This window comes from Bos javanicus, chromosome 15 (genome assembly GCF_032452875.1).
Source record: "Bos javanicus breed banteng chromosome 15, ARS-OSU_banteng_1.0, whole genome shotgun sequence".
NCBI lineage: Eukaryota > Metazoa > Chordata > Mammalia > Artiodactyla > Bovidae > Bos > Bos javanicus.
In genome coordinates this window covers 78,412,870-78,431,562 of record NC_083882.1, presented here as the reverse complement: position 1 = coordinate 78,431,562, position 18,693 = coordinate 78,412,870, and the positions used below count along the sequence as shown (strand labels likewise).

General features: G+C 38.7%; 1 protein-coding gene and 1 non-coding gene across 2 annotated transcripts; one reads left to right on the top strand and one right to left on the bottom strand.

Moving 5' to 3' along the window:
* Nucleotides 1–8,119: 8,119 nt before the first annotated feature.
* LOC133261413 (olfactory receptor 4C46-like) lies at nucleotides 8,120–9,099 on the top strand. The gene has a single exon (XM_061439897.1). It carries the CDS (start codon nucleotides 8,120–8,122, stop codon nucleotides 9,047–9,049), a length of 930 nt encoding a protein of 309 aa, XP_061295881.1. The 3' UTR covers nucleotides 9,050–9,099.
* Nucleotides 9,100–10,811: 1,712 nt separating this feature from the next.
* Nucleotides 10,812–10,883, bottom strand: TRNAC-GCA (transfer RNA cysteine (anticodon GCA)). Its single transcript has one exon. It is a non-coding gene; the product is annotated as a tRNA-Cys (tRNA).
* Nucleotides 10,884–18,693: the final 7,810 nt, after the last annotated feature.

Genomic DNA, 18,693 nt, shown 5'->3' with positions numbered 1-18,693 from the left:
CTTGGGTTTATCCTGTTTGGTACTCTCTGGGTTTCTTGGACTTGGGTGATTATTTCCTTCCCCATTTTAGGGAAGTTTTCCACTATTATCTCCTCAAGTATTTTCTCATGGTCTTTCTTTTTGTCTTCTTCTTCTGGAACCCCTATGATTCGAATGTTGTAGCGTTTAATATTGTCCTGGAGGTCTCTGAGATTGTCCTCATTTCTTTTAATTCGTTTTTCTTTTATCCTCTCTGATTCATTTATTTCTACCATTCTATTTTCTAATTCACTAATCCTATTTTCTGCCTCTGTTATTCTACTATTTATTGCCTCCAGAGTGTTTTTTATCTCATTTATTGCATTATTCATTATATATTGACTCTTTTTTGTTTCTTCTAGGTCCTTGTTAAACCTTTCTTGCGTCTTCTCAATCCTTGTCTCCAGGCCATTTATCTGTGATTCCATTTTGATTTCAAGATTTTGGATCAATTTCACTATCATTATTTGGAATTCTTTATCAGGTAGATTCCCTATCTCTTCCTCTTTTGTTTGGTTTGGTGGGCATTTATCCTGTTCCTTTATCTGCTGGGTATTCCTCTGTCTCTTCATCTTGTTTACATTGCTGAGTTTGGGGTGTCCTTTCTGTATTCTGGCAGTTTGTGGAGTTCTCTTTATTGTGGCATTTCCTCACTGTATCTGGGTTTGTACAGGTGGTTTGTCAAGGTTTCTTGGTTAGGGAAGCTTGTGTCGGTGTTCTGGTGGGTGGAGCTGCATTTCTTCTCTCTGGAGTGCAATGAAGTGTCCAGTAATGAGGTATGAGATGTCTATGGTTTTGGGGTGACTTTGGGCAGCCTGTATCTTGGAGCTCAGGGCTGTGTTCCTGTGTTGCTGGAAAATTTGCTTGGTATGTCCTGCCCTGGAACTTGTTGGCTCTTGTGTGGTGCTTGGTTTCAGTGTAGGTATGGAGGTGTTTGATGAGCTCCTGTCAATTAGTGTTCCCTGGAGTCAGGAGTTCCCTGGAGTCAGGGTTTGGACTTAGGCCTCCTGCTTCAGGTTATCGGTCTTATTTTTACAGTAGTTTCAAAACTTCTCCTTCTATACAGCACCACTGATAAAACATCTACATTAAAGATGAAAAGTTTCTCCACCATGAGGGTCACCCAGAGAGGTTCACAGCATAACATAGAGAAGAGAAGTGGGAGGAGGGAGTTAGAGGTGACCCGAATGAGATGAGGTGGAATCAATAGAGGAGAGAGTGGGCTAGCCAGTAATCACTTCCTTATATGCACTCCACAACTGGACCACTCAGAGATGTTCACGGAATTATACAGAGAAAAGAAGGAGGAAGGAGACAGAGGTGGCCAGGAGGATAAAAGGAGGGAATGAAAAGGAGAGAGACAGATCCAGCCAGTAATCAGTTCCCTAAGTGTTCTCCACCATCTGGAACATACAGAAATTCACAGAGTTGGGTAGAGTAGAGAGGGGTTAGGGAGGAGACACAGGTGACTTGGTGGAGAAAAAGGAGAGTCCAAAGGGAGAGACAGCAGTCAAGCCAGTAATCTCGCTCCCTAGTGAAAAATGGGTACTGAAGATTGGGTTCTTAAAGGTACAAAATTGGTAACAAATACATAAAAGCAAAAATTAAAAATCTAGAGTTTGGAATTTCAAAAATACAATGTTAAAGAAAAGAAGAAGGGAAAGAGAGAGAGAGAGAGAGAGAGAGAGAAACAAACAAACAAAAACAAACAAAGTCACAAAAATTATAAAGAAAGTGTAGGTACAAAATTGATAACAAATACCAAAAAAGCAAAAGTTAAACATCTACAGTAGAGTTTGGAATTTCAAAAATACAGTGTTAAAAAAAAGAAGAAGAAAAAGAGGGAAAAAAACAAACAAACAAAAACAAAGTCGCAAAAATTATAAAGAAAATATAGTAAAAAATTGATAACAAATACCTAAAAGCATAAATTTTAAAATCTAGAGTAGAGTTTGGAATGTCAGATATACAATGTTATATAAAAGAAGAAGAGAAAGAAAGAGAGGGGAAAAAAAACAGTCACAAAAATTATAAAAAAAAAATATAGGTACAAAATTAATAACAAATACCAAAATGCTAAAATTAAAAATCTAGGGTAGAGTTTGGAATTTCAAAAATACAATATTAAAGAAAAGAAGAAAAGAGAAAAAAAAAAGGTTGCAAAAATGATAAAAAATATATATATGAAGTTTGCTTTAAAAAAAATAGGGTCCTTTTTTTTTCTTTGCAAAGTAATAGTAGGTTATAAAAGTGAAAATTAAAGGAATAATAGAGGACTTAAATTTTTTTTTAATTAAAAAAAAAAGAAAGAATGATCATAAAAATAGTAAAAATATGTCAGGACTTTCTCTGGTTTTGTTGTGAGTATTGTGTGGTCAGTTCATTTTCGGCTAGTTCCTTGGTCTGACTTATATTTCTCAAGATCTACAGGCCCCATCCTATGTAGCCGTTACTAACCACAGGGTTTAATCTATTGCCTGTAGCTTCCAAGGCGCTTCCCTCTGTTATAGCTTCTTCTGTTTGCTGGTCTCTTCAGTGTCTGGTTTCTGCCCTGACACAACGGGGACGGTGGTGGACACTTTTTTTTTTTAGGCTCACTTGTTCAGTTGCGCTGTGGGCAGGGAGGGACGCTGCAAACAAATAACACTGGCGTGTGCTCACAGTGCCTCAGCCACACTGGTTCTGCCCCCGCTCATGGCGCATGTAGCCTCCCTGTCCACACTGCTCAGGCTCTAGGTTGCTGCATCGGGAACCATCCGAGGCCGGCCCTGGGCTGCCTGCACCTCCCAGGTCCAAGCTGCTCAGGTTCAGGCACTCGGGTAGTCCTCAGAGGTGCAGACTCGGTTGGGCCTGCGTTTTGTGCCCTTCCCAGGTCCGAGCAGCTCAGGTGATGAGGTGTTTGGCGAGCGCAATTGCTACAACTTATCGCCTCCCCACCGCTTGGTTATCTAGGTGTACAACTGGCGCACCTTCTCAGGCGGATGTTGACGGTCCAGACCCCCAAGAAGTTTTAGTTATCAAAAAGGCCTGCTTACAGTTTTATAGATAATGTCTCTCTGGGGCTGCGATTGCCCCCTTCTGGCTCCGGCTGCCTGTCACCGGAAGGGGATCCTCTGCAGCCGGCTATCTCTGTTCAGTCCTTTGTTCCATGCGTGGGCCTGGTGGTGTCTTAGGTTAGGGCTGGCTTTTTGCGTGGTAGATATCCCACAGTCTGGTTTGCTAGCCCAAATTATTTCTCTCAGATAGTGCTTGTTCAGGCCAGATCCTTACTCTAAGCCATGCGGCCCGCGCCGCTCCTCCCTGCCCAGCTCCCACTTGCTAGTGGCATGTGCAGGCGTCGGCGCTGCTTCTCCACTGAGGGAGTTACCATAGGGCTCCAAATCTGCAGGTTTTAATTGATTATTTATTTTTCCTCCCTGTTATGTTGCCCTCTGTGCTTCCAAGGCTCAGCACAGACTCGGCAGTGAGAAGGTTTCCTGGTGTTTTGAAAATTCTCTCTTTTTAAGACTCCCTTCCCGGGACAGAACTCTGTCCCTCCCTCTTTTGTCTCTTTTCTTGTCTTTTATATTTTTTCCTACCTCCTTTCGAAGACTTGGGTTGCTTTTCTGGGTGCCTGATGTCCTCTGCCAGCCTTCAGAAGTTGCTTTGTGGAATATACTTGGCATTTAAATGTTCTTTTGATGAATTTGTGGGGGAGAAAGTGTTCTCCGCATCCTACTCCTCCGCCATCTTAGCTCCTCCCCTCCTCAAGAACTTTCAAAAGGCTGCCATTAATTGTATGCCCTCAGTGATCTAGCTCTCAAGCAATCAATAATGGTTTCCAATAAAGTTTTAATAATTGATAAGAAAATACAAACTCTCCTATGACAGGAGTCAATGGGGATTCATCACATGTCACACACAGGAATTATGCCACTTTGCTATTGACAAGACATTCAGTTTTCTTAACAATCCATGTCCTGATAGAAAAGAGGGAATCTCACAGAGTTAGTTTCCAAGTGAAGGGAATATTGAGCTGCTCCAGTGGCTCAGCTCGTAAAGAACTTGCCTGCCAATGCAGGAGACACAAGAGACGTGGGTTTGATCCCTGGGTCAGGAAGACCCCCTGGAGAAGGAAATGGCAACCCACTCATGTAATCTCGTCTGGAAAATTCCATAGACAGAGAAGCCTGGCAGGCTCCATGGGGTCACAAACAGTCAAACACAACTGAACTCCCATGCACACACACGAAGGGAAAACTAGTCCCCATTTCACAGTGGGTGTTTCTTCACACTGTCGTTCCTCAATACTTGCTTCTGGACAAAGCCTTTCCATCAAACGAGATAATTAATTCCTAGGAGAGAAATCAGCAGCTATAAGACAAGGTCCCTGGACCTTATCACAGCCTCTTTGAATATCTATGAATATACAAGAGCAAGGTAGAAGTGATTTGTGTTGCTGTTCACCTCTCAGGAACAAGATTAATCATGGGCAGAATGAGCCATTTGAACATGCTTCCTTCACACTCTGTTTCTTGTGCTGCCGAACCACTGGCATTTATTCAGATCAGTTCTCCATAGTATTCCAGTTCACCCATTCTCAATTCAGAATCAGAAAGCAAGTTTTCTGTGAAGACCATTTGAGGCTTTAGAAGCTAGATGGAAATATTTAGACTTCTAAGAACCCTTTTATCTTTTAAAACAGGTTTTATGAGATATTACTGATATACTAAGAACTTATACATGTTCAATGTATACAATTTCTTAACAACTGTTCATTTCAGAGTTAACAAGCTCTTCTCAAGTGTCACACTTTTTATACTGAAAGTTACTTGCTATAAGAAGTTAGTTTGAATACGGAACTGCTCCTGAACACATTTAAACATCACTAAAACCATGTGAAGAGCTAAGGTAAGTTTTTCAATAGTGCTGGTGCTCATTTTAATTTGGTACTTCATATGTATAACTCATTATTTTTCAACACTTTTCAAATATAGTAAAAGATTATTTTATCCGCATTTCAATTTTTCAAAAGATATTCATGAATTTGACACTTGAAAATTTTGAGACTTGAAGAGGTTAAGCAAATTGAGGAACCCAGCTCTGTGACAACAGGCCCCATGCTTGGCCATGAAGCATCTTATTTAATGATCAGGACTAATAATGAGGACAAAACAAAATTTAATTATACTTCACATACATGAAAGAGAAAATTACAAATTCAGTAACATAAATCACCAGTAGTTTCAACAAGTATAAATATGGTGACCCTTCCTGGGGAAACCTGCTATGGATAATATCACCCTCTGTTGTTTCTTTGAGACTAAAATTAGTAGTTTTTCTGGAGTTTGAAGCATGGTTAAACACTTCTCTGTATTACGGCTCCAAATGTTAACTCTCCCTATCCCACAGCTGTATACACAGTCTAAAGTAACTAAAAGTTCTTTTTGTGTCCACAGTGGGTAGGTGTGTTCAGACATAATGACTCAACTATTGATCTATGGAGTGCATATTATTATTCTAACTTTATAGCTGAGAAAACAAGAATATAAGGTGCCAAAGAAATGAGACTTCAGATGAAAGAAGTTGCAACTGGAAGAACCAGGATTTAAACTGGGTCTTTTCTGATTCTCAAACCATTTAACCAGCAGCATAGACTTTCTCAACATTTTGCAGAAAAATCTGGGGTGCTATTATTTGGAGTGGTATCAGAGAAGGGAGAGTTAGGTCTGAGGAAGAAGTCAAGATGAAAGGGCTATTCAATGAATTCAGTACCACAGTTTCCTTACTACTTGGGACTTCAGAGATATCAATGTGTGTGTGAGTGTGTGTATGTGTGTGTGAGTGGATAAAATTTATCAGTATAAACTTGCCTCTCAGGTAGTATTAAAGTAATCGAAAGTATAATAATTATGGCCATTTCAAAAGCAGGTTACTAGTTCTCCATTGTTTGTTATAACATGACAGTATAGAGCATGGATTAAGATTTGGAGCAAAAAAATAAAGATGCATAACCTGAACTGATCTTAGCTCTGCCTAAATTTTTGCTGCTTGGACTTGAACAGAATCCTTAATTTCTCTATGTTTCTATTTCCTAATGTGTAAAATAAGCATAAAAATGATGGTAGTAACCATCTGTAGGTTTGTATCAAGGCTTAAAACCAGATGTCTGCATAACACTTAAAGCACACTAAGTGTGCAGCTTTAGTTAATATTAGCACTTTTATTAAGCTATTAACATCAGTCTATGAGATTGTTTCCTCATGTGCAAAATGAATGATACAATACCAGCCGTGTAAATTGTTATTGCTAGGAAAAGAAAGCATCTGATAGTACACTATGAACATAGCAAAAAACTATTGGAATGTGCATGCTATACCTATTGCAAAGTAAGTAGGTTTAGTCAACATGCATTATGAATACTTTTAATTAGCTCTTGTACCCATTCTTTGGGCTTTCCTGGAGGCTCAGTGGTAAAGAATCTGCCTGCCAAGGCAGGAGACATGGGTTCGATTCCTAGGTCAGGAAGATCCCCATGGAGAAGGAAATAGAAACCCTCTCCAGTATTCTTGCCTGAAAAATCCCATGAACAGAGGAGTGTAGAGTGGCTACAGTCCATGGGGGTCACAAAAGAGGCAGACATGACTTAGTGACTAAACAACAATAACAATCTGTTGGGAAGAACCCTGGAGGAGGGCATGGCAACCTACTCCAATGTTCTTGCCTGGAGAATCCTGTGGAGGGAGGAGCCTGGTGGGCTAGAGTCCATGGGGTCGCAGAGAGATGGACACGACTGAAGCCACTTAGCGCGTGCACATTGTAGTGTTACTCCTTTTTCAACTATTCTAGGTACTTTGCTACTCTGGTTTCTATCTCCATCTTCCATGCATTCACTGAAACCCTGCTGACTTCATCCAAGACACAGAAAATCTTTAGTAGAATAACATCCAAGATTCCCTCTTCATCAAATTTCTTTCGTCCTTCCACTCATATTTTCAATGACCTTCCATGGTCCCCCATTTCTCAGAGAGTAAAAGGAAAATTCCTCAGCTTTACATCAATCCTCTACCTCTTTTCACACTTAATTGCGATTATCTGGGAAATACACTACTTCAAGTTAGACTCAACCATTTCAGATGATTAAGGTCTCCCGCCCATGGGTTTACAAAAGTTTCTCACATTTACATTATTAAAAGAATTTTCTCCTAGGAGGTAATTGGAATAATCTTAAGAACTCAGAATCTTTTCTTCATTAAAAAAAGAAAGAAAGAAAGAAAGAATTCACACTCAGGAATCTTTTCTTCATTAAAAAAAGAAAGAATTCACACTCAGTAAAGTCTGGGTATTTACTACTTATTAGAATGAAGAAGTTTAATATGCTTAAGAATGCATAAATAAAAATTATGTTTTCTTTGATAGCTTTGGACAGTGAACGATGGAATCAAGATCTCCAAAGAAGAGGATTTAGCTTCAGAATCAGGGACCAGGCTTGATCACTCAGAGCCTTTGTGTGGCAGAAGTTTTATTACAGTGAAAAAGGGCAGAGAAAGCTTCTAACAGAGACATCAGAAGGGGGACAGAGACTGCCTCTTATCAAGTCTTATCAGGGCCTTATGTACTTTTACCAGACCCACTCCCACAACACACATCTTAAATTCAAAAGATTAGAACTGGCAATGGAAAGGTCTTAAAATAACAAGATTAGTCAGAAAGTTCACTTAAGAAGGAGAAACATGTCCTTGAGCAAGATACATTTTCCTTACATAATCATTAGTACAGAGCTTAAGAAAAAACCTACCCTTGAGCAAGATGAGATGTTTTGTCCTGTAATCATTGGTTCTGGGCTTAAAGAACATTAATTTTAAAAATTATTGTCACAAAAACTCAGTTTAAGAAAAAAAAAATGGGCTTAAACAAAGTTAATTTTAAAGATTATTGTCACAAAAGCTCAGTTTAAGAAAGAACATTTTATGTGACTAAGACAAAGCAATGTAGAAAAAAAATGTTTCTATCCTTCTCCTCCTCCAGGGCCCTGGACCCTTTCTCTTTCAGGGCCTTATCAACCTACCTAAGGATTAACTCTCTCACTTTCAGGTAGTGAATAAACCATTTCATGAAACACATGGAGAACAGGAACAACGTGACAGAGTTTGTTCTTCTGGGGCTCACACAGAATCCAAAGATGCAGAAAATTGTGTTTGCTGTGTTCTTTGCCATCTACATCACCACTGTGGTAGGAAATGTGCTTATCATGGTAACCATCACTGCCAGCCCATCTTTGGGATCCCCCATGTACTTTTTCCTGGCCTATCTCTCCTTTATCGATGCCTGCTACTCCTCTGTGTGTGCCCCTAAGATGATTGTAGATTCACTCCGTGAAAAGAAAACCATCTTATTTAATGGATGCATGACCCAAATCTTTGGGGAACATTTCTTTGGAGGTGCTGAAGTCATCCTGCTTACCATAATGGCCTATGACCGCTATGTGGCCATCTGCAAGCCCTTGCACTATACAAGCATCATGAACTGGCAGGTGTGTGGGCTGCTGGTGGGAGTGTCATGGGTGGGAGGCTTTCTTCATGGATTCATACAGATCCTCTTCATCTTCCGCTTACCCTTCTGTGGCCCTAACGTCATAGATCACTGTATGTGTGACCTGAACCCTTTGCTCGGTCTTGCCTGCACTGATACGCACACGCTAGGGCTCTTCATTGCTGCCAACAGTGGCTTCATCTGTCTGTTAAACTTCCTTCTCCTGCTGGTCTCGTACATGGTCATCTTGCGTTCCCTAAGGGCCTACAGCTTGGAAGCAAGACGAAAAGCCCTCTCCACCTGCATCTCCCACATCACAGTGGTCGTTTTATACTTCGTGCCCTGCATATTTGTGTACATGAGACCTGCAGCTACCTTAGCTGTTGATAAAGCAGTTGCTGTATTTTATACTGTGATAACTCCCATGTTAAATCCCTTAATCTATACCTTGAGAAATGCCCAGATGGAAAATGCCATTAGGAAATTGTGTAGTAGGAAAGTTACTTCAGGTGTCTTATAAATGGGCTTTAGAGCCAAACGTTAATTCATCTGATACAAAGGTCAAAGTGTATTTTGGATGATCTCAACAAGGAGCATATAAAGAATAAAGAAGTAAATTAGTCACTGCAAATTATTGCACTGAGGGGAACAGAAATAAGTTCCCAGAAAAAGAGAAAAACATATATCAAAACCATTCTTTCCATCTTTAGAATCTAAATTCTACCAAATTGAGGTTTATTTTTACTAGTTTCAACCTTGTATGTGGATTCATAGATTTTTTCATCTAATAAAATGAAAGAAATACTAAGTAGATTGATATTTACCACTACTCTCTCTAACAACACAAAGAGATTGCTATAATGCTGCTATTATCCCAATTTTACAAGTGGTGAAATTGAAGGAAAAGGGATGGTATCAAAGCACATATACCAAAGAGTCAGTTACAGAATCAGACCCATTTCCCTGACCAAAATCCTAACTGCCTTCATAGATAGCCAAGAAATGATAGAAAGGGAAGACAATTACTACCTTTTATTGAGACAGAGACTATGCTGGACAAATTGTGTATAGTACATTTCATTTTGTTACTGTAACTAAAAATCCAATGACTTTTCATTACCAACTATTCACTTTATGTATCATAGTTGACAGTGATTTGTTGACTGTAACATGTAACTATTTTGTTGTTATAAAACCCAACACAATACTGGGTTTTGATGAACACATTAGAATAATAATCCTCCAATTTAACATAAATATATTTAATAATAAAATTATCCATTGAACATTTGTAATAGTTGAATGGAGATTGCATGATTTTTTTTAATTTCCTCATAGGTTTCATAGCACTTACCATTGTTCATGTCACCATCTTAGGTTGAAAAACCATCCAAAAGAGTGATGACTCAAAGAAAAGAAACTCGTGATGTCAGATAGAAATTTCTATCTATTAAATATACAGCCATACTCCATAAAGAACTTTCCTGGTATATCATGATAGTTTATTCAGAGTAGCACAATTTCTGGTTAGTAAAAAACATTGAATGAATAAATAAAAGGTGTAAGCAAAATAAAATCTCAACAAAATAAAGAGGAAAAAAGGCACTGTATTTGAGATAATTTTTTCCTACCTTTATTTAATTTTATTTAATTCAGATTCTGAGAATTCTGGGTGAACTGTTTAGGGAAATCACAATTTCTTTTACTCTTTCTTTTGAGAGAAAGAAAGAAAGGAAAACTGAAATAATCCGCAGTATGAGCAAATAGTTTACCTTGATGTTTTTCCTGTCTCAGCAAGATTTCATTGTCTTATATATATATGAGTATTCATATTATATTTCTCTGTTAATCTTTAGCTTTTGGTAACATTTTATTATTAAATGCTTTTTTTTAATCTGTGACTACATCTACATACAAAGCAATTTCATAATAAATGTGCTCCATTATTCCTCTGTCCTTCATTCATCAGTAAATATTTTTGAGCTGAAATAATGAAACAGGCACATGGATATTTGTTGGGTCTTCAATGACTAATAAAAACAGATTTGGCTCCTGCCTTCTCAGAGTGTAGAATCCATAAAATTATACTCTAGAGCTCTTGTAATCAGAATCTAGTTTAGACCACAGCCTTTCTTCTCCTACCATGAAAGTGAAAGTGAAGTCGCTCAGTCGTGTCGGACTCTTTGCGACCCCATGGACTGTAGCCTATCAGGCTCCTCCGTCCATGGGATTTTCCAGGCAAGAGTGCTGGAGTGGATTGCCATTTCTTTCTCCAGAGGATTTTCCCAACCCAGGAATCGAACCTGGGTCTCCCGCATTGCAGGCAGATGCTTTACCATCTGAGCCACCAGGGAAGCTTACCATAGTGGCTTCATTAAATCCCTTCTCCTTATAAATCACTTCCATAAAATCCCATCTCAGGATCTGCATCTAGAGAACCCCATCTAACATGAAGAGATAGAGTCCAAGAAATATTTGCAAATTAGTGAATAAAATTGTGGAATGGCCTTTTGAAAATAATTACATGACCAGATAGGTGACAGTTTATAGTAACACCTGGGACAAAGTGCTCCTGAAGGCTGACATGCTCTATATCATCAACAAATATATGCCAAGGTTTCTCCTATAGCAAAGACATACTTAATGGTGAAAGGCTGAAAGCTTACCTCATAAAATCAGAACATGTTCACTTTCATCACTTCTATTTCATATTTTCCTGAAGAGTAATGTCAGAAAATTTAGACTAGAAATAGAAATAAAAGGTATACAAATTGGAAAGGACGAAGTAAAATTATACTACCAAATGACATTATCTTATGTAGAAAAAATCTAAATAATCCACACACACAATAAAACTATTAGAATCAATACAAAACTAGCTATATTTCAATATAGTAGGAATTAACAATTAAAAATTAAAATTTTAATTAAAAAATTAAATTAAAAAATAATTATGTAGGCAGTACTATCAGAAAGAATAAAATACTTATGAATAAATTTTACCAAAGTGGTGGATAAATTGTACACTAAAAACAGAAACATCAGTAAAAGAAATTAAAGAAGACCCAGGTAAATAGAAGGGCTTCCCACATGGCTCAGTGGTAAATAACCTGATGGGTTCCATCCTTGAGTTGGGAAGATTCCCCAGAAGGAGGGCATGACAACCCACTCCAGTATTCTTGCCTGGGAAATCCCATGGACAGAGGAGACTGGAGGATACAGTCCATGGGGTCTCAGAAGAGTCAGACACGAATTAGGGACTAAACAGCAACAACACAAAAGCATACTTACTGAGATATGAAAACTCAGAGTTAAAAGTTTAAATAACAAAGATGTTTAAATCTGTTCTACAATACCACCTCCAAGTGATTGTTCATCTCTGCCTGTGCTCTTCAGTGAAGGATTAATGAGGTATCAGAGCATAAGTAATACTGAAATTATACGAAATTATCAAAATTCAGTTATACAGAATCTTTCAACAAATTAGATGCTTGCTTATTTTTTGGTTTTACAATAAAAAAAAAATATTGCAGTCACTTATTACCAACAAAAAAAGGGAAGTCTTACTTCAGGCTGTTTAATAAGCAAAAAGTATATAGGATAAAGTGGAGAAGGCAATGGCACCCCACTCCAGTACTCCTGCCTGGAAAATCCCATGGACGGAGGAGCCTGGTAGGCTGCAGTCCATGGGGTCGCTAAGAATGGACACAACTGAGTGACTTTACTTTCACTTTTCACTTTCATGCATTGGAGAAGGAAATGGCAACCCACTCCAGTGTTCTTGCCTGGAGAATCCCAGGGACGGGAGAGCCTGGTGGGCTGCTGTCTATGGGGTCACACAGAGTCGGACACGACTGAAGTGACTTAGCAGCAGCATGTAGGATAAAGAGTCATATCTCAGTATATATCTCAGTTCTGACTTTAACTTAAGACTCTGTCATATTACACTATATATTTGAGCCTCAATGTATAGAAAATGGGTTCAAAGAATTAAGGATAAAATTCTTATGCCAGTTATCAATTAATTGCCTCTCAGCTACAAATAAACGCATTATTGCCCACTCCATATTAATGAAAATGGATCCTGTAAGCATTTCTCCCTGTCCTTGACCTGACATGATGATAAGCTTGATCAGGAGAAGTGTTCAAAGACACATCTCTCTCTGGATTAAATATGTTCCTTTTTCATCTTGTTCTGGCTCTGTAGCTTTCAACACTGCGTGTGTTATAATCGCGGGAGGCGGGAGGGATGGCTTCCACTGGGCTCCCTTTTGCTTTTACTGACACTTCCTTCCGCTTTTACTGACACTTCCATGGACACTTTCCCATTGAGTTTCAGTGGCCCACCTACAGGAAGATTCCAACAAATTTCACAAGCACCCCAGTAATCAATTTTCCAACTCAGTCTAAATGTACCGTGTGTATGTGTGTTGGTCACTTAGTCATGTCCAGCTCTTTGTGACCCCATGGACTGTAGCCCGCCAGGCTCCTCTGTCCATAGAATTCTCCAGGTAATACTGGAGTGGGTTACCATTTCCTTCTCCAGGGGATCTTCCCCACCCAGGAATCAAACCTGGGTCTCCTGCATTATAGACAGATTCTTTACCATCTGTGCTATCAGAGGGGTGTTCTCTGCCAGCCTTTCTCCACCTGCACCCAAAATGGGTTTTTCCTGCTTGCCCCTCAAGGCCTTAATTCCTTGTTCATGACTTTCAGTCAACCACCGCTGCAGTGGAAGGCTCCTGTCTTGAAACTTCCAGAGACATTTCATGCCTGTCAACCTCTTCAGAGATCATGAAGTAGTTGTGGACCAAGGCAACTCAGTCAAACTTTTCCACCATTCAATGGACAGCAGCTACACCTTCTCCATAAGACTGGAATCCCAAGTTTGGGGAGATGCTCACATTCTAAATGTTCCTTCTTTGGATGCTCATCTCTCAGTGGAAGTCACTCTTTACAGAGCTCACTACCTCCCTCCTTTTTAAAAAAGATTTATTTACTTATTTGGGCTGTGCTGAGTCTTTGGTGCTGCACATGGGCTTTCTCTAGTTGCAGTCAGCTGGGGCTGCTCTCTGTTGCAGCACATGAGCTTCTCATTGCAGTGGCTTCTCTTGTTGTGGAGCAAGGCTCTAGGGCACACAGGCTTCAGTGGTTGCAGTGCGTGGGCTCAGTAGTCGTGGTTCCCAGGCTCAGGAGCACAGGTTCAGTAACTGTGGTACATGGGTTTAGTTGGTCTGAGGCATGTGGGATCTTCTTGCACCAGAGATCAATCAATGTCCCCTGCATTACAGATTTTTAACCATCAAACCACCAGGGAAGCCCTTATTATCCTTTTATAGATAATACCCATGATAATTAATAATTGCATATGAACTTTTTCTATCCAAATTGCACTGTGGACTGTCTCCTGGCTGGACCCTGACTGATACAGTATGTAAAATACCAAAGATTGCCAGCCTTAGGGGCAATGAGAAATAACATTACTTTTCATTGTACAACCAAGATGCAATAATCAGGAAAATTCCATAAAAGAATCTATATTGAGTCCAAAATAAATAAATACTAAACATGCTATTTTCAATAATAAGCAGTAACCAAGATCTCAGTGTTACATAATAAGACAATTTAATAGCAATTTTATATTCTAGATTCTTACCTTTTTGCTTCTGATGACATTTGAGATAAACAGATTATGTAGTTAGTTATAGTTCAGTCACTCAGTCATGTCCGACTCTTTGCGACCCCATGGACTGCAGCACACCAGGCTTCCCAGTCCATCACCAACTCCCCCAGTTTACTCAAACTCATGTCCATTGAGTCAGTGATGCCATCCAACATTCTCATCCTCTGTTGTCCCCTTCTCCTCCCACCTTCAATCTTTCCCAGCATCATGGTCTTTTCAAATGAATCAGTTCTTCACATCAGGTGGCCAAAGTTTGGAGTTTCAGCTTCAACATCAGTCCTTCCAATGAACACCCAGGACTAATCTCCTTTAGGATGGACTGGTTGGATCACCTTGCTGTCCAAGGGACTCTCAAGAGTCTTCTCCAACACCACAGTTCAAAAGCATCAATTCTTCGGTGCTCAGCTTTCTTTATAGTCCAACTCTCACATCCATACATGACTACTGGAAAAACCGTAGCTTTGACTAGACCGACCTTTGTTGGGAAAGTAATGTCTATGCTTCTTAATATGCTCTTTAGGTTGGTCACAACTTTCCTTCCAAGGAGCAAGCGTCTTTTAATTTCATGGCTGCAGTCACTATCTGCATTGACTTTGGAGCCCCCAAAAATAAAGTCTGTCACTGTTTCTTTATCTATTTGCCATGAAGTGATGGGACCAGATACCATGATCTTAGTTTTCTGAATGTTGAGCTTTAAGCGAGCTTTTTCATTCTCCTCTTTCACTTTCCTCAAGAGGCTCTTTAGTTCTTCTTCACTTTCTGCCATAAGGGTGGTGTCATCTGCATATCTGAGGTTATTGATATTTCTCCCAGCAATCTTGATTCCAGCTTGTGCTTCATCCAGTCCAGGTTTTTGCATGATGTACTCTGCATATATGTTAAATAAGCAGGGTGACAATATGCAGCCTTGATGTACTCCTTTTCCTATTTGGAACCAGTCTGTTGTTTCATGTCCAGTTCTAACTGTTGCTTCTTGACCTGCATACAGATTTCTCAGGAAACTGGTCAGGTGGTCTGGTATTCTTGTCTTTTTAAGAATTTTCCACAATTTGTTGTGATCCACACAGTCAAAGGCTTTGGCATAGTCAGTAAACATCAGAAGCAGATGTTTTTCTGGAACTCTTGTGCTTTTTCAATGATCCAACAGATACTGGCATTTTCATCTCTGATACCTGTGCCTTTTCTAAATCCAGAAACCTTGAACATCTGGAAGTTCAAGGTTCATGTACAGTTGAAGCCTGGCTTGGAGAATTTTGAGCATCACTTTGCGAGCATGTGAGATGCGTGCAACTGTACGGTAGTCTGAGCATTCTTTGGCATTGCCTTTTTTGGGGATTGGCATGAAAACTGACCTTTTCCAGTCCTGAACATATCTAGAAGGTTTGACCCATAATTAAGACTCATACTTAATGGTGAAAAGCTGAAAGCTTACCTCATAAAATCAGAATATTCTCCCTTTCACCACTTCTATTTAATATTTTCCTGAAGGTTAATGTCAGAAAAAATAGACTAGAAATAGAAATAAAAGGCATACAAATTGGAAAGGAAGAAGTAAAATTATACTAACAAATGACATGCTCTTATGTAGAAAAAAAATCTAAGGAATCCTCACACACACGAAGAAACTATTAGCATTAATACAAAATAACCTATATTTTGATATACTAGGAATTAATAGTCTCCAAACAAAATTAAGAAAATAAGTATGTTGACAGTACCATCAGAAACAATAAAATACTTATGAATAAATTTACCAAAATGGTGGATGAATTGTACACTAAAAACTAAAAAAAAATCACTAAAAGAAATTAAAGAAGACATAGGGTGACTCAGTGGGTAAAGAATCGCCTACAATGCAGGAGACACAGGAGACACAGATTCGATACCTGGGTCAGGAAAATTCTCTGGAGAAGGAAATGGCAGCTCAGTCCATTATTCTTGCCTGGAGAATCCCTTGGACAAAGGAGCCTGGTGTGCTACAGTCTATGGGGTTGCATAGAGTCAGACATGAATGAAGCGACTGAGCACAGGTAAATATAAACGTATCCTGTATTCATAGCCTTGTAGACTTAATATAATTAAGATAACAATATCCCCTAGAGTGCATATTTAATACAATCTTTACCAAAAGCCATTTTATGCAAAAATGGAAATGCAAATACTAAAATTTGTGTGAAATTGTAGAGAAGTTTCATATGGAATTGTAAGAAATCCCAAATAATCAAAAAAAAAAAAAAATCTGAAAAGTGAAGAATAAAGTTTGAGGATTTATACTTTCAATCTCAAAACTTAATGCAAAGGTATAGTTATTATGAGAACTAAAAGGATTTGTAGAAATGTGTGCCTCCAAGTTAGGTTAATGAAAAAATAAATATTATACATGTATCCTCACATATAAAAAATTATTTTCATTTTAAAATGCTAGAAGAAAATTTTGATTAAATTGTTATATAATATAATGTTTATATTTAGAGTACCAGTGTTTGTGACTTTTATCTTCATAAATCCAAACTGTTCATAAAAATCATAAACATGAATGACATTATCTCTGTTGATGACAATGATTAGCAATATGACAAAGTACAAAAAACATGCAGAAATGAGTTGATGATGGAAACAGGATGGCCTAAGGAACGTGGATGCTTAGATGCTGAGAGAGATGAGATATATCTGATAAAATAACAGCTTTTTATATTTTTAATGACAATTAAAATTTCCCTGTGAAATAAGAAACTGAATTACAAGGGGAAAATATTTAACATAGGCAATGAAGTGTTATAAACCAAAGCAATGAAGTGTAATGTGATTGTTGTTATTGTTGTTGTTTGGCCACTAAGTTGTGTCCAACTCTCTGCCATCCCATGGCCTGCAGCACACCAGTCTCCTCGGTCCTCCACTACCTCCTGGAGTTTGCTCACAGTCGTGTCCATTTAGTCAACTGAGTAGAGACACCATTTATCAAGGCTGCTTAACTAATCTCTGGGACCATCTGATCATGCTCAGTGAGAATCTACATGAAGGTTTATAACCAATAACACCAGTTTCACTGACCTTGTCCCTGTACCAACTGGGCATTATTATTAATTCCTTACAATTATAGAATGAGTTGGAAAACACCACAGAGTTCTGCCCTATAAAATTCTCCAAGTTCTACTTTTTTCCTACTGCTCTGAAGTGTCTTGTGTGGCTTGGTGTCTGTTATCTATCTTGTTGACTTCTGTATGATTTTGCCTTTCTGCTGTGTTAAATTTCATTCACCTTTGGATATCATTTGTCCCTGGATGCTATTTATTTCAAATTTTTCCAAAGCTTCGCCTTCTCTAGATATCTTGTCCCCATCCTGGTGCCAAACTCTGACTCTATAAGTTCTTTGACAATAGAGAAAAGACTAGACCCTTCATTTATACTTTGAAGAGTGTTCCACTTCTTCCCAGGTGGCACTACCTTCCCAGGTAAAGAACCCACCTGCAATGCAGGAGATATGAGAGACATGGGTTTGATCCCTGGGTCAGGAAAATCCCCTGGGGAAGGAAATGGCAACTCCGTTCAGCTTTCTTGCCTAGAAAATTTGATGGACAGAAGAGCCTGATGGGCTACCGCCCATAGGGTAGCAAAGAGTCAGACATAACTGAAGCAACTTAGCACACACACATATTTACTGATCCATGATAATTCAGAGTTAAAAGTTTTTTGTGCCTGTATCAATTTTCATTTTATGTATACATTGAAGCAATGTATAATTAGTATAATATAATGTGAATCAGTTAATTCACATCCTCAACAACATCTGGTAGAGTTAGTCTTTACCTTTTTTTTTTATTATGAAAGTATGATAGCACATGCACAAGAGACTTAGAAAATACACAACAAAGTTACATATAGTTCCACTATATATTACAATTATTTTTAAACAGATATATTTAGATTTTTATTTGGAGTTTCAACATCAAACTCTCAAAGCATAATAAAATTAATAGGTAGAAAAGTAGAAGGACAAAGTATACCTGAAAAACACTATTAACCACTTCAGTATAATAAAGATTTATACAATTTTCACACAACAATGAAATACAAATTCTATTCAAGTTCCCATAGACTATAAACCAGAAGACATTGGAACATATCCAGGGGCATAAAACAAGGTTCAAAAATTTCATACTACACAAGAATTGAAATCATACAGTCTGTTCTCTTATCAGTGTTGAATTATGCTGCTGCTACTGCTAAGTCATTTCAGTCGTGTCTGACTCTGTGCAACCCCATAGATGGCAGCCCACCAGGCTCCCCCATCCCTGGGATTCTCCAGGCAAGAACACTGGAGTGGGTTGCCATTTCCTTCTCCAATGCATGAAAGTGAAAAAATTAAGTGAAGTCGCTCAGTCATGTCTGACTCCTAGCAACCCCATGGACTGCAGCCCACCAGGCTCCTCCGTCCATGGGACTTTCCAGGCAAGAGTACTGGAGTGGGTTGCCATTGCCTT

Bases quoted from the DNA above. Each gene is read 5' to 3' on its own strand.
- LOC133261413 (XM_061439897.1), top strand. From the start codon at position 8,120: ATGGAGAACAGGAACAACGTGACAGAGTTTGTTCTTCTGGGGCTCACA.